The sequence below is a fragment of the Malaya genurostris genome, chromosome 2 (assembly GCF_030247185.1).
Source record: "Malaya genurostris strain Urasoe2022 chromosome 2, Malgen_1.1, whole genome shotgun sequence".
In the NCBI taxonomy this organism is placed as follows: domain Eukaryota; kingdom Metazoa; phylum Arthropoda; class Insecta; order Diptera; family Culicidae; genus Malaya; species Malaya genurostris.
The window spans coordinates 212,993,222-213,020,774 of NC_080571.1; the positions used below are offsets into that span (position 1 = coordinate 212,993,222).

General features: G+C 39.7%; 1 protein-coding gene across 3 annotated transcripts; it reads right to left on the reverse strand.

Annotated features, from left to right (window-relative positions):
• Positions 1 to 1,124: 1,124 nt before the first annotated feature.
• LOC131427436 (serine-rich adhesin for platelets-like) lies at positions 1,125 to 27,553 on the reverse strand. Of its 3 annotated transcripts, XM_058590618.1 has the most exons (6): positions 27,316 to 27,553; positions 8,194 to 8,380; positions 7,946 to 8,129; positions 2,102 to 7,879; positions 1,343 to 1,972; positions 1,125 to 1,264 (listed from the first exon to the last, which is right to left on the reverse strand). In XM_058590618.1, exons 2-6 carry the CDS (start codon positions 8,377 to 8,379, stop codon positions 1,209 to 1,211), a joined length of 6,834 nt encoding a protein of 2,277 aa, XP_058446601.1. In that variant the 5' UTR covers position 8,380; positions 27,316 to 27,553; the 3' UTR covers positions 1,125 to 1,208. The 3 variants fall into 3 exon arrangements, with proteins under 3 accessions (XP_058446601.1, XP_058446599.1, XP_058446600.1); XM_058590616.1 differs by having other exon boundaries at positions 1,343 to 7,879; XM_058590617.1 differs by having other exon boundaries at positions 1,343 to 7,879; positions 27,206 to 27,316.

A 27,553-nucleotide genomic window follows, 5' to 3' on the forward strand; every position in this document is an offset into this window, starting at 1 on the left:
ATTTCATTACTTATCCTCGGTTTGAACCGGATGATCTTCTGCCAAAAGGTTTCGTTCCTATTCTTCTGGTGCTACTAATTAAAGACAGGAAAACTTCTCAAACGATTCATGTTTGTCAAAATATATTGGAATGAAACAAACATTAATTTATAATAAAAAAAATCATGACTCCGAATAGTGTTTCGCACAATTCAACATACACATTCATAATACTCAACATGGTGACTAGGACTCGAAAAAATCTTCGGAGATTGATAATGTCTCATCAGTTTGTAGAACATCCAGCATTACAAAAAAACAACCTCTGCAGTCAATGTAAAATATATTATCGCATACAAGATTGAGTGTTATTTGCTGTAAAATATTTGAAAATTTAATCTGTAAAATCTTTCACAATAGCATGTGTTACGGCTTGGTTCGTTTACGATACTGTATTCCGAATTTTTACAATTAAACCAATTTGTTGCACAATAAGACACTTTACAGACGTTCAGTTTACTTGTCCCATAAAAATAGCAAATGAATTGTTTTTTTTTTTCAACGCAGTTGCAACTCGTTGAGACACACAAAGAAAGAAATGATCCTGATCATCAGTACAGAGATATAGTTACCACAGATATTTCCACATTGCTGTCGTCATCTGACGACACAAACTCGTCCAGACTGCAATCACTGTTGGTTGTGAGAATGATTTCGCTAGCATAGGAATCGTCATCCTCGTGTGCCCCAGCGGCGTTGCTGGTCCCACCGACATTACCAGCGGTCGTGTGCTTTGATCGGGTGGGTCTACCATTGTACTGCGCCTCAACTACCGCTCTTTCGTTATTGCTGCCCACATCGGATGTCCTACCCAGCGGAAGCGGATCGGTGCCGTTTGTAGAGAGGGGATCAACCTCCTCATGAACTAGTGGATCATCACTGTCGTCGCTATCCTTGTTGATATCGTTCGCTATTGTGCCATCCGCATCAGCCATGAAATCTACGACTACGTTGTTGTTATGCTCGCTAAGTTCAGCTTCAAAGTTGTCGTCGTTTCGCTCTTCATTGTCATCGTCCGAATGCTCAAAGAAATGAGAATAGAGAAAACGGTGCTTTTGTCGCTGATGTGAATCGTATAACTGACGAATACTACGACGCAGGCCAAGGCTTCCAGCGGTTTCGGTGATGGTGTTACTGCAGCTAGTCTCGGCTGAGGCGCAAGCGATTGGTCACTTACTATCGCGTGACACCCGTCTCCGCCGGCCCTCGATGGTTGATTCAAGACCTGGTTGAAACAAAACAAAAAACACGTATTAACAATGGTAACTCACGCTATCAATTAACTGTTTATTAGTTAGCTTACCAGCACTTCTTGTTTTCCGTCGCACTTCGGTGGTGGTCACTCCAGGATCGACTGTTGTGGCCGATGTTGCGTGGGATCCCGAACTGACTTTTCCTTCTACCGCTGGTGTGGACGCAGAACTTCTTCCAATCCCGGTTGCCGACGAGTGCTGGTGGTTCACATGATTAACTTTGTTGTGATGCGAAACGCTGTGATGATGTGTTGATTCGCGATGGTTTTCTGCGCTGCTAGTTCCGCCAGTCGAGGTAGAATTTGGAGTTCCACTTGCGATGTTGCCAGCATTTGCTTTCGCTTTGCTGTTCATGGCAGCCGTCGAAAGAGTCGACGTTGTCATACGAACACTTCGACGAGTACTGATTTTTTCATCCGCTAATGCAGCAGAATTTGCAACGTGGGCCGCTGTCGGTACACTGTGAACTGATCTAGAATGAGCGTTGGTTTTGTGGGAATGGGCGTTTGAAACTCCGCTACCCGAACCAACGCTATTCGTTGATGCCGTGGACGACGGAGACGAGTTCTGAGCGCTAGTATTGCTGACATTTTTCGAAGCAGAGGACGGTGTTTTATGATTGCGAAGTGTTTTTTCTTTTTCGCTAGCAGCTGGTCCCGATGTAGACGACGATCCAGTACCTGTTGTAGAGGAGGATGAGGAGTAGGTTGATGATGACGTTGTAGTCGAAGTAGTAGTTGTAGAAGTGGTAGAAGGATTGGTAGTAGAAGAAGTACTTGGTTTAGTTAGTTTAGAGTTTCGAAATTTACCCGCTATCTCTATCAAGGGTTCATCACTGTCGGACGAATCCTCCGCCGCTGGAACTGCTACAACCCGGATTACTGGAGTACTCGATAAAGTAGGCGTTTCAGTTGCTGCTTTCCTGTGTTGCGTATTACGACTTGCACCGATTTTCTTTTGTTTCTCGGCGTTTGTTACCGCAGCCGCTGCAACTGCTGCTTTTCGAGGCTTTTTCGCTCGAGTCGGCATAGTTATGTCATCACTGACACATGACTGGGTCGAACTTTCCGACCCTTGGCGTTTTCGTTTGCCGACTTTCGGCAGCGTTTTGGGACTCAAGCGATCTACTCCACTACCGACTGCTGACGTTGCTGAATTCGCTGGCGGGGTCGCATGTTTGAGAGTATTCTTCAACCTTTCGGCTGCCGGTGATTCAACTGACGGGCTCTGTCGGGGAGGCTCCAAGGGACTTTCCAGTTTACTAGAAGCACGTGTACGCACTCGATTTTCGGCCGACTCTGGGTGCAATGGGATATCAATTGAAAGTGGCGAATCGATTTGTTTATTCGGTTGGACCTGTTGCGGGGGTTCCAAGTCATTGGATTTACCCGAATCGTCTAAATCGATTATTTCGATTACCGTTGCCGAGGAGGAGCTGGAAGAAGTAGAATTGGCAGCAGTTCGCCGTTCGCGAGCCTTTTCACTAGAGTAGCTGTAAAGCGGTGGTTGTTCGTGGCGGGGCTTCAGCTCAGGAACGCTGTCAGTTTCGCCATTTTTGGCTTCCTTACCGTCAGTAGGAGGACAACCTCCTTCCTTGTTTATACTAGCAGATTCCTGTGATTTCGTGCCCGACAGATTGCTGCTACTAAAATTACTATTACTATCCGAGCCGCTTTTGTTACAGCTCTGCTGTTGATTTAAACTACTAACGATAGCCTCCTCGGGATCAGTTTTAATTACAGCTTCACAATCTTCTATCTTACTATCACATTCGCTTTTTAAACATAACACCTCCTTATTGCTACAACAATCCTCCAATACGAGTTGCTTGGTATTCAGCTTAATCTCGATTTTATCCGTCAGATTGTTGTTACTACTACTAGTGAGTATATCATTTACTTCTCCCTTAAGCTGTTGCTGCTGATGTTGTAGCTTTTTCCTTGTCTTCCCATGCCAGTCTTCTGCCTCTTCTCCTTTTACCACTAACGACTCCTGCTGTTTCAGGGATAAGTTTTCACTGGAAGACACATCAATACTTTTGCCCTTTAAACCAGCAGCAGTATCCGCCGACAGCACTAGTTCGTCGTCGTCTATGTCGTCGAGAATTTTGCTAAGATTTGCACTGTCAAGCAATGCATTGTGACCCACCAACAGATCCAATTCTTGTTTTGGTTTTATTAGGGTCGAATGATCACCGTTCAGTTTGGTCGTGACTTGCAGCTCATTGATTCCTTCCATTTTGGCCAGTGCAGCTTCGATATCTATGTATTCGTCCAAGCTTGCATTGCTGTTGTTGTTGTTCGTAGTACCCGAATCGTTCTTCAACGGTTCCTTCAACTCTACCGTGGCGGTCGGTGTTTTTTCCTTTGGACTATCCATTCGAAGCATTTTGTTCGGCTCGTTGCCCTGTGGACTGTGAGACACCTGATGGGGACTCTTCTCCGACAGAGCGTCCATTGATTCGATTCCACTATCTTCACCTTGCGCTTGAGATCCAGGGGAACCTCTCACTCCCTGCGTTAGCAGATGACTGCTGGCACCGACTATCGTTGGCGCTGGCTGCTGCTGGTTCATCGATTGCTCCAGACTGGTCGAGGGCGAATCGCCCGGTTGATCCGGTGGACGATTGTGATGATGGTGGTGTGTGTTGTTTATTCGCTGACTGGCGGCGGAGACTTCCGATTCTGCTGAGGTAGTGTTTGATGTATTGCCGCTATGTTTTGTAGTACTATCATCACCGGCGGCAGATTCTTGGTCCTCGGTGGTACTGTCGGAACTGATCCTCCCCGTTGGAGGCGATTTTTTACTTTGCGCACCATCGGTTGAAGGAGATGCAGTAGAAGGCTGTTTCGAGGACTGTGTCGAGCTCATAGTATTCGGTACAGCTGCCAGAGCTCCAGGCGATGACACAGACGACGTCGTTGGGCTCGACTGCGTTGGCTTGACCAAGTTTTTGCTACCGCTGCTAATGCATTTGCCAAACGCGTTGTTGTTGTTGTTGATACTGTTGTTCGTGCTGGAGCTCTTCAAGTTTTTTGCTGACGACGTTGCCGCTGCTAGCAGAGACGATTGTGGCAAAGTGCCAACATTCGTCGAACCAATAGGACCACCCGCGGTGGACGAGATTAAAGTTTCATAGATTTCATTTATTTCATTGATACTGGTCGCTGCACTGTTACTATTTGCATTCACACCGAGCTCATCTACGGTTCCCGCTGACTGCAGATTACCTCCTAAACCGGCGCTCAATCGACGTTTCTTTTCCGGACACATCAACCCATTGGGGCTATGAACGGATTCCGGTGCTGTTCGTTTATGTTGCTGGTCGAATCCCAATAAATCACTCGACATCAACGCTGGGCCAACAACCGCCGGCGATACCGGTGGATTCAGATCTTCTAATTTATTCGAATTCGCTTTTGAACTACCACCACCAGCGATTGGCGTCATCATTGATGAGCTACCTGCGCTACTGGTACTGTTATGGTTGTGATGATTCGGTGAGGATGGCAATGAGGAAGGATCGGTAGGCGAACCGGAATCTTCAATCTTTAACCGAATACTCGATTCACTTGTTTTGACCATAGTTATCCGACTATCGGTGGAATGACTGCTTCGTTTGATCGAACTCTTTTTCCCGAGTGGAAAGTTACACCCGTCACTATCTTCTTCGCCGCCACTCTGGCTCTTTTTGCGATCTTTTCTGGAATTTTTGATGACCACGGAATTTTTACCTCGCAAACTAATATGTAAAGGGGGTACCCGAAGCTCCTCGCCAGCAGGAGACGTCGTTTGCAAGCATGGACTACTACTATTGGAAACGTTCATTCCAACGCTGTGGTTAGTGCCCGTAAAGCTGCTGCTGCCAAGAGTTTGTGGGCCTAACGTTTGCTGGTATTGTGATTGCTGCTGCGTTACAGTACCAGTGGTGGCAAAAGAAATGGAGGAAGAGAGCGAACTTGAAGATAACGACGACTGCACCGGAGTCATAGCAGCTACATTTACCCCCGATGAGCTGGGAACGATTCCCATCCCACTTGGTGCACCGGGAGTCACTGTTAGCACTTGTGATGATTGCACTTTCCTATTGATACTGCTACTGCCCAATCCGCCGCTACTACTATTACTGGTTCCACCTACACTTATCTGTGTAGGCTGTACCAAGCTCACACTGATAGCTTCGGACTTCTCCAGTTTCAAGCGAAGTTTAATTTTCTCCTGACTTCCGGGTGATTCACCACCGCTTTCCGTAGAAACAATTTTCGCCTTTGTTTTTATCTGCTTCAACGATGATGATTTTTTCTCGCGTGGTTTCTTCTCTTTCGTTTTCGTGGAACTTTTAGTTCCATCTTTCAGTTTATCCTTTTTCACTTTGCTCGGTTTTGTCAGCTTTCCTATGAAACTGTTTGCTGGACCAGGCGGCATACTGCCGAACCCACTGGAAGTCGCGCCATCCGCCGTCGTCGATCGTTCCGTATCGCTAACATCCGACGTGAATTTCGAGAATCCCGTACTACAAGAGGTGTCATCGTCGGAGTACAGTGGGTTCGACATTTCCGAATGAAATTCTGGAAAACTTTTTGACGCTTCTTCGTCGTTTTCGTCCGTCTCTTCCACATGAGTTTCCTCCAGCTCTCCGGTTAGTGGATTAATTAAAAACTGTTGCTTCCATTTTCTTTCAGAAGGCTTCATCAGTCCTCCGCTGGCTCCAGTGGGTGTCAAAGATTGCTCAAGTCCTAGGTCAAGTTCGTCCAAGAAAGCTCCTTCCAGATCGGCATTGTTCAGCGTAGGCAATAGCGAATCAAGATCGTTCTTCGTGAAATCGGGCAAATCACCGAAATTTCCAAGCCCAAGCAAATCACTTCCACCGCTGAGTGTGGCTGCTGTCTGTAACTGTTGAGATTGTTTGATGCTCAACTGCTGCTGACTTAGATTGTATTGCATCTGATAGCGGGTAAATTCCTGATAACTAGACTTCGTGACTGAGTCCATCGACTGTGACACTGGCCACCGTGAGTTGCCAATGTGTTGCTGCTGCTGCTGCTGTTGCTGCACTTGAGGTGCTGATGGCTGTCGGAACGGTAAATGTTGTGGTTGCGTTGGGAACCGATTTAAGCTCGTTTGCAGAGAATGCGCTTGTTGAGAGGGTGGATGAAGAGGTCGCTGCTGTTGTTGAGCCATTCCCACTGCCAAAACCTGCTGCGGTCGCATAGTTTGCTGCGGCGTGGAAGGCTTTACTGCTGTAGTCCCACTGGGGCCGAGATTAAATCTTGGTTGCTGTTGTTGTTGTTGTTGTTGTTGCACACTAACGTTTTTGTTTGAAGAAGGCACTGACATTGGTGGAGTTACTAGAGAAGGCGGCACATTTAAAACATTCTGATTGTTACTAGCGGTATTGTTTATGTTACTAGTGTTTGTCATTAAATTATTATTATTATTATTAGGGTTTCTGTTAGCACTAGCACTGATCGCTGCTGGTCCGGTCGCTGAATCAGTGGCCACGGTTTCAACACCAGCAATGCTATTATTCACTAATATTGTCTTCGGTGTACCAACGACACTGTTTGGTACCGCTGTGGTCGGTGCAACAGACGCTGTAGCACCGCCGACACTGTTGCCGATCACTGGATGCACTGGATTGTTATTATTACTATTAGTTACGATACACGATGTCTTCTGCAGACCACCACTATTCACACTTAGTTCATTGTCATTGATAACATTTACTTTACTAGAATTTGACGCAACTCCAATAATGCTTGGGACTTTTTCAATAACCACACTGGAACCCATCCCACTATTGCCGGACGACAGAAGTTCATGCTTGATGGTCGGCACTGTCGATTTTGATCCGCCAGTTGCTGCTAAACTCTGCGGAATAGCATTCTCGTTCTGTAGCAGATTTACCAATAGTGGACTGGTCATTGCCACATTCCCCACTGGCCCCGTCGTAGTGGCACTACTGCCACTCGCGTTTACAGCGATTGTTGTCACAGGAGCACTTTTTACCGCAGGTATTGTACCAACTGCAACTTGGTATGACGGTGGAGGTGGTGGTGGTGGTGGTGGTGGTGCTACTGGTGGATTAGGAGCAACAAAATGATTGCTACTGGGTACTTTATTCACACTACTTGAGCCGGATGCGGTTGACACTACACCGAGCGTATTTTCCCTTCGCTGAATTACCCTTGCCTGGGTCATGCTCTCGAATGGATATTCACAGCTTTCCACCACATTTGGCACGTGGGCTGGTAGTTTACCATCCATGGGACAGATAGTGTTTGGGGATTTGAAAATGGTGCTTTCGGGTGCTAGGGGACCGTTCGCCATTGACACAGACGTCACGGGAATTGCAGCAGCTGGCGATGGTGTCTGTTTTGGTTGAAGGTGAGGAGTAGAAGCTTTTGAGGGACCAGCCAAAGAATCCTGTGTAAAAATTTGTTGCTGTGCATGTTGCAATTGTAATTGTTGTTGTTGTTGTTGCTGCTGCTGCTGCTGTTGTTGTTGTTGGGAGAGTATTCGAGTGAGCTCCCCTAAGCCACTATTGGCACCACCGCTAACAGTTGGTCCAGCCGTGGTAGAATTATCTGAAGGAAGAAACAAGAAAGGATTGATCAAACTGGAGGCGTACTGTTCGAACAACTGATGCTTACCCGTCCTCAGTACTATTTCTTGCCCTACTAACCGAAGCGACAGAACTGTGTCGCCCTCTAATTGTACGGATAGGATGCCAAGCGCTCGAAGAGCACTGTTCCCTTCCGCGGCCAGCTTGCGCAGTTTTACTGCTGCATCCTTGGGAATGGACAACGTAACACGGACACTGTTCCATGGTTCCACCTAAGAAGCGAAACAATTGTGAAATGTTGAGCCGATCAAAAGACAATAAAAAGCATAAATTTACCTTGTCCACCGTCAGTTTCCCGTTATCGGCTGGCTCTTCAACCAGCGTGGTTAGTTTCGCGACCAGACCGTCCAATCTTGACTGAAAATCGGGATCGTGGAGATTTCCCTCACAAATGACAACTGCCTTCAGCGTGCTGCTGCACTGGTTGTTATTCTGTTGATCACCGTCACTATCGGCCGCCATTCTGAAGAAAAATAAAAAAAAAAACATTCATTAGTCTTGGGCTGATTTTAGAGTGCAACTAATCTTAATTATTTTTTGGAATTTATTCGGTTAATCGCGTTCCGTTCCCATTTCCAAATATTATCAATACTATCAGAATAAGAAACATTACCAACACCGCTTCCTTCGAAAGTTGATGAGAATGGAAAAATATAGTGACATTTAACTATGTTGAAAGTGGTATTAGTTTTTCGAACCTACACTGAGAAAACTGAACGTACGAGATTTATAACTTGTTTCGTATGAACGGTTTTTTATGAGCTCAAATCTGTTTCATACGATACATATAACTATCAGAAAACTGTGATTTGAATTTCATACGACGTTCTAGCAACAAACGACTGAGACTCAGGGGTTGAACGAACAATTGAATAGTAAAGAGATGTTTAGCAGTATACGACTAAAAAATGTTGAAATCCCGCTTCTTCTTCGTGGCCATAACGGTCGAGCATTCACTGTCATACGATTCACTATACACCACTCAACGAAGCTTAACTGCCAATTCCAGCGAAACGTTGGAAAAAAAATCCGCATTTCGGTTATAATAATAGATATTGAGGTAATCAGCAAACGATAGACAAGGGCAGAAAAACTGATGTCGTTGAAGTACAGTAAGAATAATCAAAACCCGAGATGACTACCCTGCGGAGTTCCGGAGTAATCGCCGAGTACAACCTTTTCAAAAATAAATAGAAGCTGCCCTGAGAACTCTGGAAATGTTACCGAATTAGCGGTTTCAGTGTAGAAGTACTAGAATGAATGTTTTCCCTTAATTTGCAGCTTGAATTGTCCTGGAAAAGAAAGTAGTATTCAATCTTACTTCTATCGCCAAAGTAATCTACTGTTCCAAATGCAACAGTAATTGGAAATAACTCAACGAACCGAGGTATTTGGCTTTTGCAAAAATTGTATGAACTGGGAAGAATTAGGGGGGATTTTTCGGTTACCGGCACCCTTTTCTTTTAAGCTTATAACCTCTGACTAAGTGCACATTATGCAGACATCTATACATCAATGGAATGCTAAAGTCCCTAGCTAATAACTGAATAGGAAACTAAGTTGATTCAGTCGATTGGAAAAACTTTATTATAAATTTAGTAAAGTGATAAATTTTGGCCATTTCAAAAAAGGTGTTCGGTTACCGGCACCCCAAGAAATTTCGCCGAAAATGGAAAAATATAAGAAAAAACTGCAATTATGCAAAGAAAAAACTGCAATTATGCAAAGAAAAACTTTTCTTTTCGGAGGCATTTTGAACAAAAGTCTTCATTGTCTGATGGTGACGTCGCCTTGGTTCTCTTTGCCAATTATTTGGATTGTGGCGCCTTTGGTGTTGATTAGACCGGTCTTCCACCGGCTTCGCGGCATTGAATACGTTGCTGCAGTCGAATTCATTGGCTTCTTACCAACTAAACAACGTTTAATAGCATTAATCAGTGCATTAAAGTTTATTTTGCTTGACTTGGACGATTTGCCTGAAGTCGTCATGACTAACAGAACCAGAGAACCAATGTTTTTACTTATATGACGAATGTATTGAAACCGTCAAGTTGTACATGTGTTGCATATCACTCGAGATGCCAAGTGATACAATAAGTTTTGCTAGCAAAAACGAAAAGATCTTGCCAATTTTCAAAACTGTATAATTTCTGACGAATGTCTGCATGCAATCGAAGTTCTAAGTCTGTAAAAAGTCTTTACACGAAAAAAGGTTTACATGTTTACTAAGAAATTGGATAATTTACATCCAAATTACTAAAAAAAAACTTTGGTTGCGGAAATTTTGATAGCATCCGGTATTAAATCACGAAATAGATCGATTTCACCTCATAAATATTCAATCCTCTCACCTTTCCGATTGATGCTTTTCAATTTATGATACTATAAAAAATGTCATAAAAAACTGTTGTGTTGATTTTCACGCAATTAAAATTTGTTTTAAGCTTAGCAAAAAGTACAAGCGTCTGTTTGCTTTGGAATTCGGCACTAAAAGAACATGCTGCTATTACACACACATGACATTTGTCGGAAAGACGCTACCTGCTTTATGTCAAAAGTTACGGTGGGGGGCAACCGAACATCTTCTCCTACTTACTTTAAAAAACTCCATAGGGAGGAAGTACCTTAAAAAGTACAGTGACGGAATTTCATAGGTTTTTATATGGGTGGAATCATTGGATATAAATTTTCAAACATTTGATAACCAGACCTCGTTCAAAAATATCACAATCCCTCTTTCAAAGAAAAATAAACTATTTAGATAAGCAGTCTACATTCGGTATTTCAGATTTAAATACTGAGAAATATTTTAATGCTAAGATTTTGCGTTTCTCTTATAGAAAAAAAAACTATGCAATCACTAGGGGCTGGAATCCACTAGGAGATTGATAGTACCTCTTATCTTTCTCCGGACAGTACCAGCCTGGATTCCGTGTGGAATCCGGCGGAAAAAAACTAGAATAGATCCACTGGGTTCCTGCTTCCCTGTCGTAAAAAGCAACAACTGCAGTAGTTTTTTTCCCTTCAGTTATCAGATTTTTTCAACGTTTCACATCTGATTACTCTATTTTACTAAATTATCTCTTTATTAAACTTCATTCAATTTATCCGGCTACCTTCTGAGAAAAGTTTTATTTGATATTTTTATCTTCTTCCATGTTATTGCTTGTCTTTCACGATTATAAATTGAATGATAAAAATTGCGAAGATCCGTTAATAATACAATTTTAACAACAGAGATAACATAGTTACTTGTTTGTTTATCCAATATAACAAATTAACCATTTTTCGCGGTGAATAATAAAGAGGAAATATTAAACAATCAAGGCCCGCGTGAAACCTTTCTTTTGATGATTTAAAATGATTTGATATAATTTCTAGAATATGTCACTACAATGAATCAACTATTTTGTCTAATTTCTATTCACTCGTTAATTTTGTAGTAGGTAATTTCATTTAGAAAAAATAATTAAGTTTTGATTACGCGATAGTTTTAAATACGCGATAGTATTTCAACTTTTCTTCAGTTTTCGCGAATAAGAACTGTGAATCAAAACTTCTGGCCGGCGCTCAATAAATAAATTCTGGGATTACCAGAAGATGTACATTGAAGGATGATTTACCAGTCCCAGGTCGGATCATCTAGAAATTTCCTGTACAATTTCAGCTAATTTTGATCAGTAACGGAGCAGTAACCAAGGGTGTTCGCTCAAGCACAAAAAAAACGGTGAAATCGACTTTTAAACCGAGGCCCGGAAAAAGCGAGTGTCATATACCATTCGAATCAGTTCGTTACTTTCCCGTTCTACGAATTTTATCCGGATCCATCTTCCGGTTCAGGAATTACAGTGATATGTTCAAAAAAGTGGGAAAAATATGCACTCAATTTTCTGAGATGGCTGAACCGATTTTGATAAATCTAGGCCATTGAACGTTCCGGTTCCGGAATTACAGGAAAAGAAGCCATAAAATTCAGTTTCATGAGCATTTTAATAAACATGTCGACGTATGAAACGGATAGTCATTTGAGTTAGTCATATAATTCTTATTTTGTTCGTGTGTTGTTAGGTGATGGCCAAACAACTTGATTTCCGATATATCGGTTCTCAGTTCCCGGTTTCGGAAGTCCCGGAAACAGTCGTCAAAAACTCTAATACGGATCTCACTTTTTTCTCGCAGATTCCCAAAACCGATTTCCACAAACCTAAGCACAAAGGAAAGGTCTCACGATGTCACATATTGCGATTTAATTTCGTCCGAATCCGCAGAGCATAGCGTGTTTAAAATCTCATACCATCATACAGAAGACGATTTTCCGGATCAGAAGGCACTGATTAAACATTCCGAGAACGTTTTTTTGCTTTTATTCATGATTCAATGATTTTTTTTGAAGAATCTCTTAGTCATTTTTTTGAAAATATGAGTGATATGAGAATGGCATCTTATACTACTGGGTTGATTAAAACAGTTTTTTTCTAAAGACCGGTGGCGCCTAGGTTTACAAATGTATGATTTTTGATTGAGAATTTAGAAGCTGACCCAGGATAATTCCCTCAAAAATAATTTTTACTAAAACTGAGTTCGTACTAAAGAAGTTTCATAATTTGTTTTTAAATTCTACGCGATTCAGCTTCATTGTGATTAGATTTTTAATAATGGATCAACCTATTTTACCAAACCTAAATTCAAAGGATAGATATATTTAACAAAGTTGTGTCCCACTTCACAAAATGAGTCTCGGAATGCTCACAATTATAAGAAAGGTATTGCTAAGAAAATAGTACAATAAAAAAAATATTGTTGTGATGTTCGAAAGTGTATCATGGAAGGAGAAGAAGGACTAATATTTTTGGCAGTTTTGCTTAATAATTGAGATGCATTTCTAATGTATAAAATAAACCATAAATAATCACCACTCTTTCGCAATGCGTTCCCGTACAAACTGTCCTACGCTTGATGAGACGGCAATGCGCGAATGGTAGTAGTATAACTGAGAACCCTACTGTCTCAACCGTATACTATGAATGAAATTCTCCTGAAAAGGTTTGAGTGAGTGTGATGCTAAAAAAACTTTCAAAGGTTTGCGCAACCTCAGCTTTCCATTCGCATAGACCGCTCATCGGTGTGTTGTGTGGTTGTGCCACACAAAAACATGAGCCAAGTCTCCTACTGGAACTACTACTAATACCACCTTCAATCGAATTGTTGCTCATACAGACGTGATGAAAAGTTGTGAGGGAGTTCCCCACTATGTCCCAACTCAATACTTGGGAACCAAATCATTTTTTTTGGTCATAGATATCCGATGATTAATGGTGCAGCCTTAGGCCATCCTGTTTCTCCACAGTCCGTCTCGCTGACCAGAGTAAACTGACACCACACACCACCTCACCCCCCCCCCCCCCCCCCCCCCTTACAGAGAACGAACGCAGTAATCTCGCGACCGATGCGCCCAATCAGTCGACCTTCTCGTATGGTTTGTACACAAATACCACCGCGAAACTCCTATGCCACACGCTATAGCTACCCTATTATTGACGCTGCTGCACGGCCACACCATTCATGTAGGAATAGTCAACGACACTCCTCACGACTCACCAGCACTGGCCAGCGTCTCACAGTAGTGTTTCGTTTGAAAAAAAAAATAGGGAACATCAACAACGGCAACACCACAGAAAGAAGACTTCCCGTCCCACTCCGGGTGCGAGCAGAGGAGGTTTCCTTTGCGCCGTTCACGTTGCGGTGAGTTTGAAGTTGAGAGCAGGCCTGAGCTGGGGCCGAGAGTCATGTCACAGTTTTTTTTTATTTTGTACTGGCGTTTCCACTTTAGTAGTGCTGCAGAGGCGCTCCCGTGGCAGTCTCTCATCGCAGATTTCCTACTCATTGGATCCGCGTTTTTTGTTTTTTTTTCAGCGATACGAACAGCGCTCCTCCTGCGACTACGATGTGTACCCTCTATCCCACCATAGAACGAATTTCTGATTGTCTCACTGTCTGTTTAAGTCTTTCGTGCCTACTACTACATTTAACAATTTTGAGATGCTTTAAAACACACAAATTCCTTTATCAACACAGTGATCTGATTAGCAGATTTGGGAAGCGTACTGTCTGTTTAGTTCATTATTTCAATAGTACTTTTGCTTAAAGCCGAAGAAAAAGAAACGTATACAATAACAGTGCTTTTCTTATTTCCCAGGTTGTCCCATTCAACGGTTCTGTACAATAAAGATCGGTGGCGAAGTTCGGTAAAATTCCAAAAAAGGCATGTAATACCAAGACTTCGTTTCTCTTATGCCAGAGTTGCGAAATGATCCCTTTTGGAAGTAATTTGTTCTGTCCGCTACCTAGGAAATGACCTGACAATTGTTAGTTCACTTCGAGAACCATTTGCGGACCAGCTCGTGATTGTTTGAAATTGACATAAGCAAGTACAAGTTGTTGAAATTAAGATTACTGCAGGGTGGTAGAAAAAGTGTTGTCAGTATCGTCGGTAACAATGTGGTTTGATATAAAGCTGCAAAAATTAATAACCCAAAAATGTGTTTCAGAAAAATTTTATTAAACTGTTTCATCTAAACGTTTTATTCAAAACAAGCATCTGATCAAAATGATTTCAGAGCTATGTTTTTGAATGATATAACATTTGTCTAAGTGTTTTCAAATGATAAATAATCGCATGTTATAAGGGGAGAAGCTTTTCAGAATGATTAATTATCTCTACTGGCAACAGTGATCGCGAGGAATGTATTATTTATAACAGGAAGCAACCGGAATAAGAATAGACATATTTTTCTGGAAAAAGAAGCCAGTTGTCTGGTCCTGTCCTAGTCCGCTACTAACTTTATAATATTCGCCCTTATTCTGAATAACGACGTATCGTTTTTTTGATCGTATTTCATTCGTATTCCTAATAACGCCAGCAAAATCAAAGGTGGCTAGGATTCGACCGAACCATATTCGATCGAAAAACCAATACGTCGTTGTTCAGAATAAGGGCGATTTAATGTGATGCAGAAGTGGACAGAAACAAAAAAACAAATGTTTGAACTATGTTGTCTACTAATAATAACTTTATTTTCGGCGTTCTAACAAAACACTTAGCAGAGCGAAAGATGTACTATCTGATAACATAATTGCAAAGTTTCAAAAACGAATGCATTCAAAACGCGTGAACACACAAATGCATGAATCTCTAGATTGTACAAAAATTGGTACTTTTCCGTTATCCGGTCGCAGAAAACCTAACACGATATTCTTTGACATGAGCGCTGCCTATATCTTCTCGTAACTTCGGAAATCCGCGCAAAAAAAACCTTCAAACTGAAAAAAAAAATTTTCTTGTGCCAAATATCTTAGAAATGCATGAAACGTCCAGATCTGGTGTAATCTCAAATAAGTTTTTTTTTTGTGAAAATCGACTTTGGTACAAGAAAAATTATGAGACTTCCAAAAAGGCAATTTTTTTTTATGCCGAAAAAAAACGCGTAACTTTGGAAGTCCGCTTAAAAAAAACGCGTAACTTCGGAAATCCACGTAAAAAAAGACGCGTGTTTACTGTTCTTTTCAAATGAAAACTATCATAAATAAATCAAACTTCCGCTTTTACATGATCATATCAGCTGTTTTTCAAAAAGGGACAGCAAATGGAGTAAAACGTCGATGAATGTTTTGACTTTGGTTTCAAATCCTATTTAGGAATTATCCTATATTCTCAGAACAATTTTTGATTAGTCGATGAACTGTTGGTTTATCTTTAAAAGGCATGCAAATGTAACCAGTTCCCTTCTATATCCACTGAATAAATTAACATAAAAAGAGTTTCGCCCTTTTTCTATTTGTTTACTTTTATAGTTTCTGTGTGAATTATGAAGTTACGCCCTTGCGCATTTTTCGTGAAACTGGTTCGACTAAGACAAATCTGCGGGTAATTTTATCGTCTCGTGTAGTAAATTTCCAGTAGTAAAAGGTTCGGAAACCTTCTAAAATAAAGAAAATAAATAGTTTAGCCCTTTCTTACTAGCAATTGAAGTATCACCCTGTTTGTTGGCATGGAACACGGATGGCGAAACTTACGTAAACAAATGGAATGGCAGTTTCGCGCTTTATAGTTCTTTGTATTACTAAGATTGCGATTTTTGGAGAATACGAATTTTTAGGCAAAATTATAGGATTTTGATGCATTTATTGGTAGGTGAGAGAAATTCGATTTGTTTACTTTCGTAAGATTCGCTCTTCTTTGAAAAAACAGCGGATATAATTTTTTGAGGTTCAACCGCTTAAGGCAAGTTTTCCAATCAAATTGAAGTACCATTTGAATATATCAGAATAACTTAGCTTTGGACGGTATCGCGTGTACAGGAAGACAATTGTTTACAACCAACCTAGGGAGAAGCTCAAAAGCGGCCCTTACACGATCATTAAAAGTGTCATTACTAAGTAATGACACTTCTGCTCAAACGCTCGTCATTACTGCATTACTGTACATCATTTCTTTTTAGCATTACACGTTCATTATTAATGATGAGTATTTGTAACTACTCCAGCAATCGCAATAGCAATATTTTTATTTTCGTTTAGCTGAAAATAAATTTGATTTGCCATTGAAACGTTAAGGTTAATGAAATATTAACAATTTAAATCTACACTTTGTCATTTTTTCGCGTATAGTTCCAAAGATATTCAGCACTTCCACAAAAAATAAGAAGAAGGAAAAATGTTGGTAATGATGGAAAATCCGGAATTCCATCATTACTAGTTTCATTACTGAACTCGTAGACCTTACACGATCATTAAAAGTGTCATTACTTTTTAGTAATGAAACTTTTAATGATCGTGTAAGGGCCGCTAATATGTGCGCCATTTTAGATTGTTTTTATTGGAAATTATGAAAATTTAAATTAACAAAATTGGAGAACCGATAACTTGTGAAACAAAATCAGTTTGTTGAATTTTTCTTCGTTGTTTTCTGTGTGTCAGGATTAAACAAGTAGATAACAGTGCTCAAAAGTTCTTATCTCATGTCTCCCCGTCTATGTAAGTCTAGCGTTCTACTGTGATGACTTACTAATCGATAGATAGGTCGTCATATAGATCAAATAGTATTCAGGGTGGCAAGTGAATTGTCGATTTCAATTTCCCGTTTTTTGGAATAGGCCTAAATCGCCCCTGTTTAGTTATTTTTAATATTCGTTTAATTCAAACTTTGAACAGATATCCCATGTCCAAAAAAGAACATTACAATAGGCTCGCCCGCTAATTGAGGGTTGAATTACTTTTCGGGCATCGCGATGTATAAACAGGAAATATTCATTATTACCAGTGCATACAAGAAAAGCATGAAGCCTTTTTCTCGTGATCTAGGGGTTTTGGTTACACGAAACCGATTTCTTGTGAGCGCACATGACTGTTTTTATTATTTTTCGGGTATACATATGATTAAAAATAAATCAATAAGGAACAATTCCTAAAATAAACGCTTGCTACTCTGGAAAACTAACAAGAATCTATGCATGTAATTTCAAAGCGTTTTGTACAAAGCTTCCTTCGTTCCCTTCGGAAGTGGTACAACAAATTGTCATATGGACATACGCTGTTTAAATGGTGGTAATTCGCTTGCAAACACGTCTGTAAAAACGCACAAGATACCGATCTATTTTTTTCCTAATAGGATTCCAAATGCTAGGCATCTCTCGTGGAGTAATCAGAAAAATAATCTGAAAATACGAGTTCTTCATGATGAACTCTCCGCTGGTTTTAAGCCAGTTTTATTTCCAATAGCCCAACTAATTCATCCTCTATGAGAAATTCTTCTAAAATCCTGATCTGATTCTAGCAGATCAATGTAACATTTGTAGTGAGCTGACCTTGATTCAGATCATCTACCAATTATATTTAGGGTTTCAAATTAAGCAATGATTAATTCAATTAGATATATATTCTACCACCTTAGAACAGATATCGAAATCAATGTGAACTATGAAATTGTTTTGGGAAATATCGATACAGCCATACATTACTTAAATCATTGCAATAGTGAAGTTCCAAAAGCTCAAACTAAATTTAATTCTCATTCATCTACATCAGTATCAACGTTCTTGTGTTGTGATCCTACTATGGAATAGTTGAACAAATCAATCCATATTTTAAATCTTTCTATGATTCTATCCTGGTCCTCAGAAACCAGTTTCAGCTCTCAAAGAAGAAACTCAAATACTTCCTGAAAATGGTGGACAAGGTCAAAGTCGACAACTTTTCCAATTTTGTAAGTCCTATTGACATCTTACAGAAATATGAGCAGATTCAAATGAAAGGTTTGCTATTGAATTTTACACGGATCGGACCTCCGGTTCGGGAGTAAGGGGATAATATATATATATCGTTTATTTATACCCGGCTTTAACCAAGTTGCGGTCGTTCGCCGGCAGAGTAAGGGGATACAATATGCAAAAAAATGAAGTGCACTTGATTTTCTCAGAGACCGCTCATCCCATTTTCACAAACTAAGTCTCAAATGAAAGGTCCTACAATTCCATATAACTTTACCTAACTTTATCCGGATACGACTTCCGGTTCCGTTACAGGTTGATAAGTAAATGAATTTAATTTTCAGGATTGTGTTTTTATACAGGACACGGAAAAATCAAACCAAATACATTCAAAAAGCGTAATACTTCAACTATGTAGGTATGGTTGGTTGATAATCAAATACCAATTTTTCCAAAACGGCCAGACCTATCTTCGCAAACTCAGATTTCAATGAAGAGTATTATGTTTTTATAAGTTGATATAAAATTTATAAAAAAAATGCCTATTGCCGTTTTTCATTGAATAACACGACAGAATGACGCTTGGAATCAAAATTAGAATTGGAATTGTTCGACTGTGACGTGTTAAAGAAATTCTGCATTGTCTTTGAATTTGAAATGATAACCCACACATAGTTATAACTAAAAAGATAGTAACTGTAAATAATTTCGCTCAATTTTTTCGGAGATGGCTTAACCGATTTATCCAAACAATTAAAATAATAACACTCGTTTCTCTCCTACACGGCTGAACCGATTCTCTACATCTGAAATTCAAATAAGATTTTTTTTGTTGCGATTATAGAGGTTTTAACCTTAAGGTCATTCGCCTCTTGGGACCAGAGAAACTTTCTGACTGACTATGTACGGGATTGGGAATCGAACCCTGGTGTGGCTGTGTGGAAGGTATGGATTTACCCATCACACTATATCCGTCATCCGACTGAAAGATCTTAAGATCTCATAAAAACTACTTGTTTTTAAAATCAGATCCGACTTCAGATTCAGGAGATAGTGTGAAAATGCAAGGATGGCTTTTATCGTATCAATGAACGTTCACTCTTCACACGATTGAATCAGTGCCATCAAAGAGAGACTAATATCATCGCAACAACAAACACCCGGCATGGCTCATTTAACATAGAATCGACACCAGTGCGAGAGCGAATTTCTCTCGATGACATTTCTGAGAACCAAAGGTTAGCACGCTGCTGTGGGGATCCTCTCTGAAGCAACAAACGGTCGCTTATTCTCGTTTCGCGATCCGATTCTGTATGGGCAGTGGATAATTGCGATGTGCATATAACCTTTGTATAAGTTGTGTCTATGATAATGTATGTGAATGCTCCACACTAGGGTTTTGAAATATTGCAACCTAGTATGAGAAACATCAAGATGAACCATCGATTCGATTTTCTGCGATAATTGTCAACTTGCGATCCTCTCTTGGGAAATTCCACACAGCAACGATCATTATCAGACTGCATATTTTTTCATGGGCCGTGAAATACTCAGAGTATGAAGTGGAGCGAAGAAATGTAGAAAAATTCTCTCGCGGTTCATGCATTGAGAGACTCGAGTTCTTGTAGCATCTTCTACCGGATTGAAAATGTTGTATACAATATAGATAGCAATATAGCAGCTTCTGTCAAATTTTCGGCAATCACCAACACTGTGAAAATGTCCATTTCACATAAATTAATCGGATTGGCAGATTTTGATAGTACAGGGTCCGCCATCTAACTTTTTTTTAACTAGCGGTTATTTCGACATTGGTAACCTTAGTGTCACTTCTGATTTGACAGAAACTTAGTTTTATCCTTCCGCTGAACAAAAATGGTTGTGTATACGCTTGAGTAACGCGTAAAAATAGTGCCGTTTTACTTTGAAGAAGACGCCGATTTTTGCCAAAAAATCATCTTCTCGGATGAGGCACATTTTCATCTCGGCGGGTATGTTAATAAGCAAAATTGTCGCATCTGGGAACGGAAAACTCGCACGTTATCATGGAGAAGCCGATGAATCCTCAGAGAGTGACGGTTTGGTGCGGATTTTGGTCTGGCGGCATCATTGGGCCATTTTTCTTCGAAAATGAGGCAGGAGCCGCCGCCACGGTCAATGGCGAGCGCTACCGCGCCATGATTAGTGATTGGTTCTTCTCGTTACTTGAAGAGGAAGACTTGGACACCATTTGGTTCCAACAAGACGGCGCTCTGTGCCACACAGCCAACGCTACGATCGATCTTCTGCGCACAGTCTTCGAAGATCGAATTATCAGTCGAAATTCGGGTGTTGTTTGGCCGCCTCGGAGCTGTGATTTGACGCCGTTAGACTATTCTCTTTGGGGGGCTGTCAAAGATAAATGTTATGTGGACAAGCCAGAGATAAATTTTGAAATCGGATGAACCGTTTGTGTTTTATTGCATGTTTAAAAAAAAAGTTACATGGCGGACCCTGTAGATCAAGGGTTCCCAAAGTGGTCGATATAGACCCCTTGGTGTCGATATTCTTTTTGCGGGGGTCGACGTAAACGAAAACTGACTGTGGGGGTCGACGAGGTCTATAAATCAACCCCCTGTTGTTTGATATAAGTTGTTATTTGGAATATTTTCGCTAAAAAAGTTGTGTTAATTTGACCATCCACAGAAATTCATTCAGAAAGTATTTTACATCAATATTAAATAAGAAAAAAAATGAATTTTCAAAGGAATTTGTTGATTTTAGTAAAGGGATCCCTGACCCAAAATAGTTTGGGAACCCCTGCTGTAGATGATCAAATAAACTTATTCCAGTTTTAACAGTATTCGGTTTTCGACTGTGAATTGGAAAACACTACGATTTCTCACCATTTCACAAATTTAGATTCAAAAGAAATGGTTTACAATCCCTGAAGTGAATTTAAAGGATTTCATCTACACCGATTTCCGAATTCCGTTTCCGAAACTATCGGGAATGGAGGACCTCAACCGTTTCTAAAAATAAGGCCAAAACGAATTTCATAATCATAAATTCAAATTAAAAGCATTATGATCCAATACAAAATTGGTGAATTTGATCCGATTCCGACTTACGACTATGGAATTCCAGGATAATGGAATTTCTAAAAGTCAAACCATCGTAGAAAATGACGATACCAAAAAATCTTTGAAGTTTGGCTCAAAACTATTCCAATTTATTTGTCATATCAATTTATCGCCATACGAACCATTTTGGGTCATGCTGGTCCCTGAATACCAGTTCTGGAAGTAGCGTAAAAAAACTCACTACATCTCATGGAATGCTTAATCGATTGTCACACGTTTATATTCAAAAAAATAATTTTATTTGTTTGAAATAAAATTATTTGTTTGAATATAAACGTGTGACAATCGATTAAGCATTTCATAACTCGATAGTTGATGAGGATCGTTCCACGGTAATCGCAAAGAGCGAAATGAACAAATCTGCGTTATATCGCTGCGATTCTATGAGCCCTGTTCAGGTAGCAGGGGTTCCAAACTGATTTTAGATGGTGTACGTAAAGTGCTCAATCATCCTCGTTAAGAATGCTAAGCTACGAGAAGCTGATGTGATTCTGAAATGTAAATTGATCATCGAGATGGACGCCAAGCTCCTTAATGCTAGTCGATCTTCCCATCAATCCATTCAGAAAGTATTCGACATGGAATGGTTAACTATACACCACTCTGCGAAGATCAACAATTGTCGCTGCGTCTTTTAAGTTGCGGATGATGTGGTAGATCTTGACATCATCAGCAAACGATAAACGAGGACCTTCCAAAGCAAAATTAACACCATTGAAGTACAGTTAAATTATGAACGGTCCGAGATGACTTCCCTGTGGTATTCCGGATGATGCGAATAACTCTCCAGAAGTGTGATCGTCTTGCTTAACAACGATTTCTGAGGTATGACTGTGGACAACGACAAATGTTCGAACTAAATCCAAGTGTGCACAATTTAGCAACCGTGATGTCGTGTATGAAATAATGAGCGATTTTGTTCAAAGTACAATATGCACAAATTCACCCTAAGCTACTTGCGCTTGCTGGTCAATGACAGCCAAACGATCTTTTCATGTCACATTGCCGTAACACCCATCTCATATATATCCATATCCAACCTAAAATTTCCAGTATCCCTTGTCGCTGTGTTAGTGTCTTTTTCGTGCACGTGAGTTACTGCATGGATTCAAAAAGAGAAGGAATTACTCAACTCAGTTCTGAGATTTATTATTCTCTCTGTCAAGTTTGGGTCTGCGAGAACTTATATGAACACCTTCAGGACAAGCTTCAGTGGCTTATGCTTCTGACAGTTGAAAACAAATTGCTGTCTCAATTGCAACATCAAAGCGGTTTTATTGATGAAGTTATTGATAGATTTACTCGACGTGCAGAGCGCCGAATTCTTCTATTGTATTGATAATACGAAATAAGTTTAATGAAAAATTCTCTGCCAAAAATAGACCAACAAATTCCTAAATATTTATGTAAAAAATTCTAAATTGGACTCAAAATTAATCCAATTTGTAAGTTATGTTAGTTTATGGCCAAAGGAATGGACTTTGATTATACCGAACACCGGATTACGTTTCCGGAAGTATCGGACCTGAATAGATTCGCAAAAAGGCAAGTCAATAGCATCCTGGAGCGGGAGACAAATCGGAAAAATCTTAAATCGAAACAATTCGAATCCACCTGAAGCATAGCCTTCGGTGACGGTTAAATGAAATTATCTTGAAAAGGTAAATGGCAGAAATTTCTATAACGATTCAAATAAAAATTTCAACCACTTTTGTAAAACTTAGTGTGAACATTCTCCTACGATTGATTCGTTCCCTTAGTAGGAGTGCACTAAATAGTGGTATTCGGCGGAATAATGTCAACCAAAAATTAATTCACTGGTTTCTTGTTTCATGTCGTGAAAGGTTTCAAATATAGGAGCTCCCAAGTTAGGGTGCGTTCCTGCGCATCATCGTGCAGTGATCAATTGATCCTATTCAATATTGGAGTAGCAAGAAAAGCAACGTAGCAACAAGCGGTCTATAATTATAAATTAATTAGATCAGACCTTAAAATTTTATAAAATGTATCGAAATACCCTAATTTAACATAATTCTGTGGCATGGCATCGTAATCCTCTGAAATTCTCAGGCGAGTTCCGAATTCTTCAAAAATCCATTGCATTTTTCAAGTGCGTGTTTTTATACCTGACACGGAAAAATCATGCCAAATACTTCCAACTAACCGAAAGAACAGGTCTGATTGGTGTTCAAATACATTAATTTTGAGTATACCGGATCTTCGTCCCCAGTGCCGAAAAAAGTGATCGTGAACTCCAAACCGGAAATCACTCCAATTTTCTAGAAACAGCTGGATCGATTTCCACAAGCTTATATTCAAATGAAAGGTATCATGTTACCATAAGTTGATATAGAATTAAGATTTTATCCTCGGTCATTAGTAATGTGAGCTTATCTAGTAACCTAACAGTAGCATTCAAACGAGTCTGTCTTTCGAAATCGATTCTTTTATCTCCGAGAATTTTTTTTTCAACCGATGAAAAATGTGCACTTAATCGTTTACATCACTTATACCATTATGTCTCCGTAACAGGAAGTGTAAGTCATTTGATCTTCGAACTTGATCCACAATTCAATAGTAGCTTTCAAACGAGCCTAAGCTCGCTAAAATGATACACACAGACATTTTCCTATCTCGTCGAGCTGAGTCAAATGGTATATAACACGATGGATCTCCGAGGAGGTTCCGTTCGAAAATCGAATTCTCCAGCAATTCTAATACCTTTGTATAGAGAAAGACAGAACGGAAAAATTCTCATAAATTTGGTTCAAAACTAACCCAAACGAACCCATTTCACCTATAGCGGTTTCCAGTTCCCGGTTCCGGAAATAGTGGTCAAATACTCCAAAACGGAACCCTCTTCACTTTTTCAGATACGGCTGAATAGATTTTCCCAAAAAATTCAAATGGAAGCTTCCACGATCTCATTGGCTGCTTTTGACTTTTATTCGGATCCGACTTCCGGTTCCGGTACAATAGGGCGAAGTGTGTTTCTAACCTATAAATTTGGCTCAAAGTTATTCATAAATTAAAAAAGGTTGTACTGGTGTATGTTCAAACAAACTGGTTTGTTGAGATTCGAAAAAAAGGTTTTCATAAGAATTCCTTGGTAATGTTTATGAAAACATGAGTTATACGAGAAAGGCATCATTAGGTGGATTAAACAGGTATACCCGATATACCCGGAATCGGTTCGAGTTAAACACAAATAGTTCCCTGAATTATGTTCTAAAATTTTTGGTCTTTATTTCCGGCACTTCCGAAACTGGGAATCGATATGTTCAAAATCAATTTTTTTTATCGTCAATTGATAAGACCCGAACAATCTAAAAGTTATATAGCGAGATAGAAGGATTTTATTTGTTTTTACATCGCCATGCATAAAAACATGCTTTTGAAAATGATTTTCTTCACTCCATAAAACTCCAGAACCGAAAGTCGTGTCCAGATAAAAATCGATGGCATTTTATAGAATTTAAAACCTTTTCATATGACTATAAGTTTATAAAAATCGGTTCAACCATCTCTGAGAAAATTGAGTTGATATGTTATATGGGTCCATGAAATGTTCACGAATACATTGAATAATTGGATGACGTGAATCTTTCTATGGTATGGTATCTTTTATATGAAAACTTCAATGTTTTCATAGGATTATTCCTAACTTCGTACTCTTATAAATACTGCATAAAATGTTCAAAACGACGAATGTAATATTTCAGCTCAACCGAGAAAAGCGATGTTGAAAAATAATCGCACAATTTTAAATCTTATTTAAAAACGAGTAATTGAAACAACTTCATCTCTTCACTAAATCATCCAATTTGTATGCGTGCATCGTATCATAGTGACTAATTCACAATTTTCAACTACAAAAATAACTTTTAGGCAAAAACGACACTTACGTCGAATTTGATCATGTACATTGGACAGTATGGTAGGTTATTTCGTTATTTCCTGGTTGACTTGACACATAAGTTGTTTTGCTTCTGTTAGTTAAGTCGTTTTGCGAAAGTCAGTGTTCATTCGTCGTTTTGTTACTCGCACTTGTGTGAAAGCCAGTTTTGCTCGAAAGCATTAGTAAGAGCTAGTTTTGCATATCAAGAAAGATTCATAACGATTTCTACGATTGAAAACAAATCAGTTTCTTTCCAAATGAATAGGCGTATTTTTCAACTAGCTTAGTAGCAACTCGATCCCATTAAATATCTCCAACTCTACAGCAAGTCTCACTTTCATAATATCACACTATATCTGCTTTTTCGTAAAAAACTATTTTGTCGTAAGTCCGCGCATACACTTTTGTTTATGCTTTGTACACTGGTCAAAACATTGCCAACTGACGAAAGTAGCATTAATTGTTATTTCGCATTGATTTCGACATACGTCAAATGTGTTGACAGATTTTTTAGTGAATCGAGAAACGGTGTTCGGGTAGTGCGTGTATTAGGACATTCCTAACAAAATGCAATAAAAATCTCGGTTTGTTTAGGTCGTAATGAACATTTTATACAGAATAATTTAAAAAGTTACCAGAATTAAACATTTCTGTATAAAATGTTTAAAACGACGAATGTGACAATGAGAGATTCTCTTTGTTTATTTTTTTTTTTCGATTATTGCGGAATATTAATGCTTTTTTTCGGTAATTTCTTCAGTGCAGATTCAAAGATGATAACTTTGGTTATTATTATCGGTAAATAATTCTACTGAAGGATTGCTAAAAGTACCGTAATAATCGAAAGAGAAAGTAAACAAAGAGAATCTCTCATTGTTACATTCGTCGTTTTGAACATTTCATACAGATTTAATGTTTTAAAAGACTAAGCTGGAAACGTTATTACTGTAACAATTGAATTCTCTATTCCCTTCCAGTATAGGATGAATCAGTGGAACAGTTCTACGGATTGCAGAAAGATACAGGTACTGTGACTAATTTATCGTTGTTCCATTCTTAACTTTCTGTTATAACTATTGATACAAACTGCCATTTTGTTAGCCATTCCATGTGCTAATATAGCTGTTGTTATCGAACGTTGAGTAATTAAATCCATTTTGCTCCTCTAACTGGGCTCTGAAATTCACAGCTACATTGTAAGGCTACTTTGAACTTAAGCCTTAATATTGAATTATGAAAAATAACACACAATAAATAGAACAATTTACCCGTAACATTCTTAAATGCAATACCAATTATACACTAATGCGTTCCAAGAGAATGTATTCAAATTTTCAGTTTGTAATTACATAGGCCCTTTCGGAACGTTCGCCACAGGCAAAGAGCGAGTTTCTGTTTTCATCATGACGCAAAGTCAATTCGTGCATGTGTGCGTGAGATTCGAATAAAGTTAGCCCTTATTATCACCAACACAAGCATCGAGCCAGCAGGATCTCTCACACGCACGCACACTGAAAAGTGTTCCGTGAACCGTGAGAGCCACGATCGGCGAGCATCTCGCAAGTAGCAGCAGCAAAACGACGAAGAGGGCGAGTGAAGGCAACAGCAGCCATTTTGATTTTGACGACGACGGCGATTATGATGAGAATATATTATTTTCATGGGGAGGGCCTCATTCTACAAAACTCGCATGTAACCACTAACGAAATTACTTGATGAAAATTCGTATCTGCACAGTTTTTCGCACTTTCTGGCGAAATATGTTCGTCCTTAAACCGCAATATTTGTGGATAAGCAACGTCAATCACAATTTTTTTTACTTAAGCCGAACTTTGCTTTTTCTATCCCGTCTCACAGGCATCTTCTTTTTCCTCCGTTTCACACGAACACACTTTCGAACACGAACTTTTCATGGACACTTTTTACACTTTTGAAAATTGGATTCAAATCATACGAATGCAAAAATCACTTTCCTTCTTTCTAGGAACAAACGGTCATATTACCAGACTTTTCATTTCATTATTCCATCGACCAACCCAGTGGGAACGGATTGCGTTGGTAATTTTTCTACACTGGGGGGAAATCACTCGAAAATCCAAGCACAGCTTCTTACCCATTTGAGCCTTTTCGCTCCGCAGCGGAGCCGTCGATGGTGACACACTTTTTTCGCACGCAAAAATCCACTTTAAGCACTCAATTAACCGCAACCAACAACACAAAAACGCTCGAAAAGTTTATAACTAACATCGCACGATATTTTCCGGCCGTTTACTGCTACGAAAAGGGCACCATTTACCGAAAATCGAGCTCGTTTGTTACCAGCGAACAATAACAACGACCGCCATTTGCAT

Coding starts and splice junctions, on each gene's coding strand:
- LOC131427436 (XM_058590616.1), bottom strand. CDS start 8,379: ATGGCGGCCGATAGTGACGGTGATCAACAGAATAACAACCAGTGCAGC. Junction 8,130..8,193: donor GGAAACTGACGGTGGACAAG/GTAAATTTATGC, acceptor TTCGCTTCTTAG/GTGGAACCATGGAACAGTGT. Junction 1,265..1,342: donor ACGGAAAACAAGAAGTGCTG/GTAAGCTAACTA, acceptor TGTTTCAACCAG/GTCTTGAATCAACCATCGAG.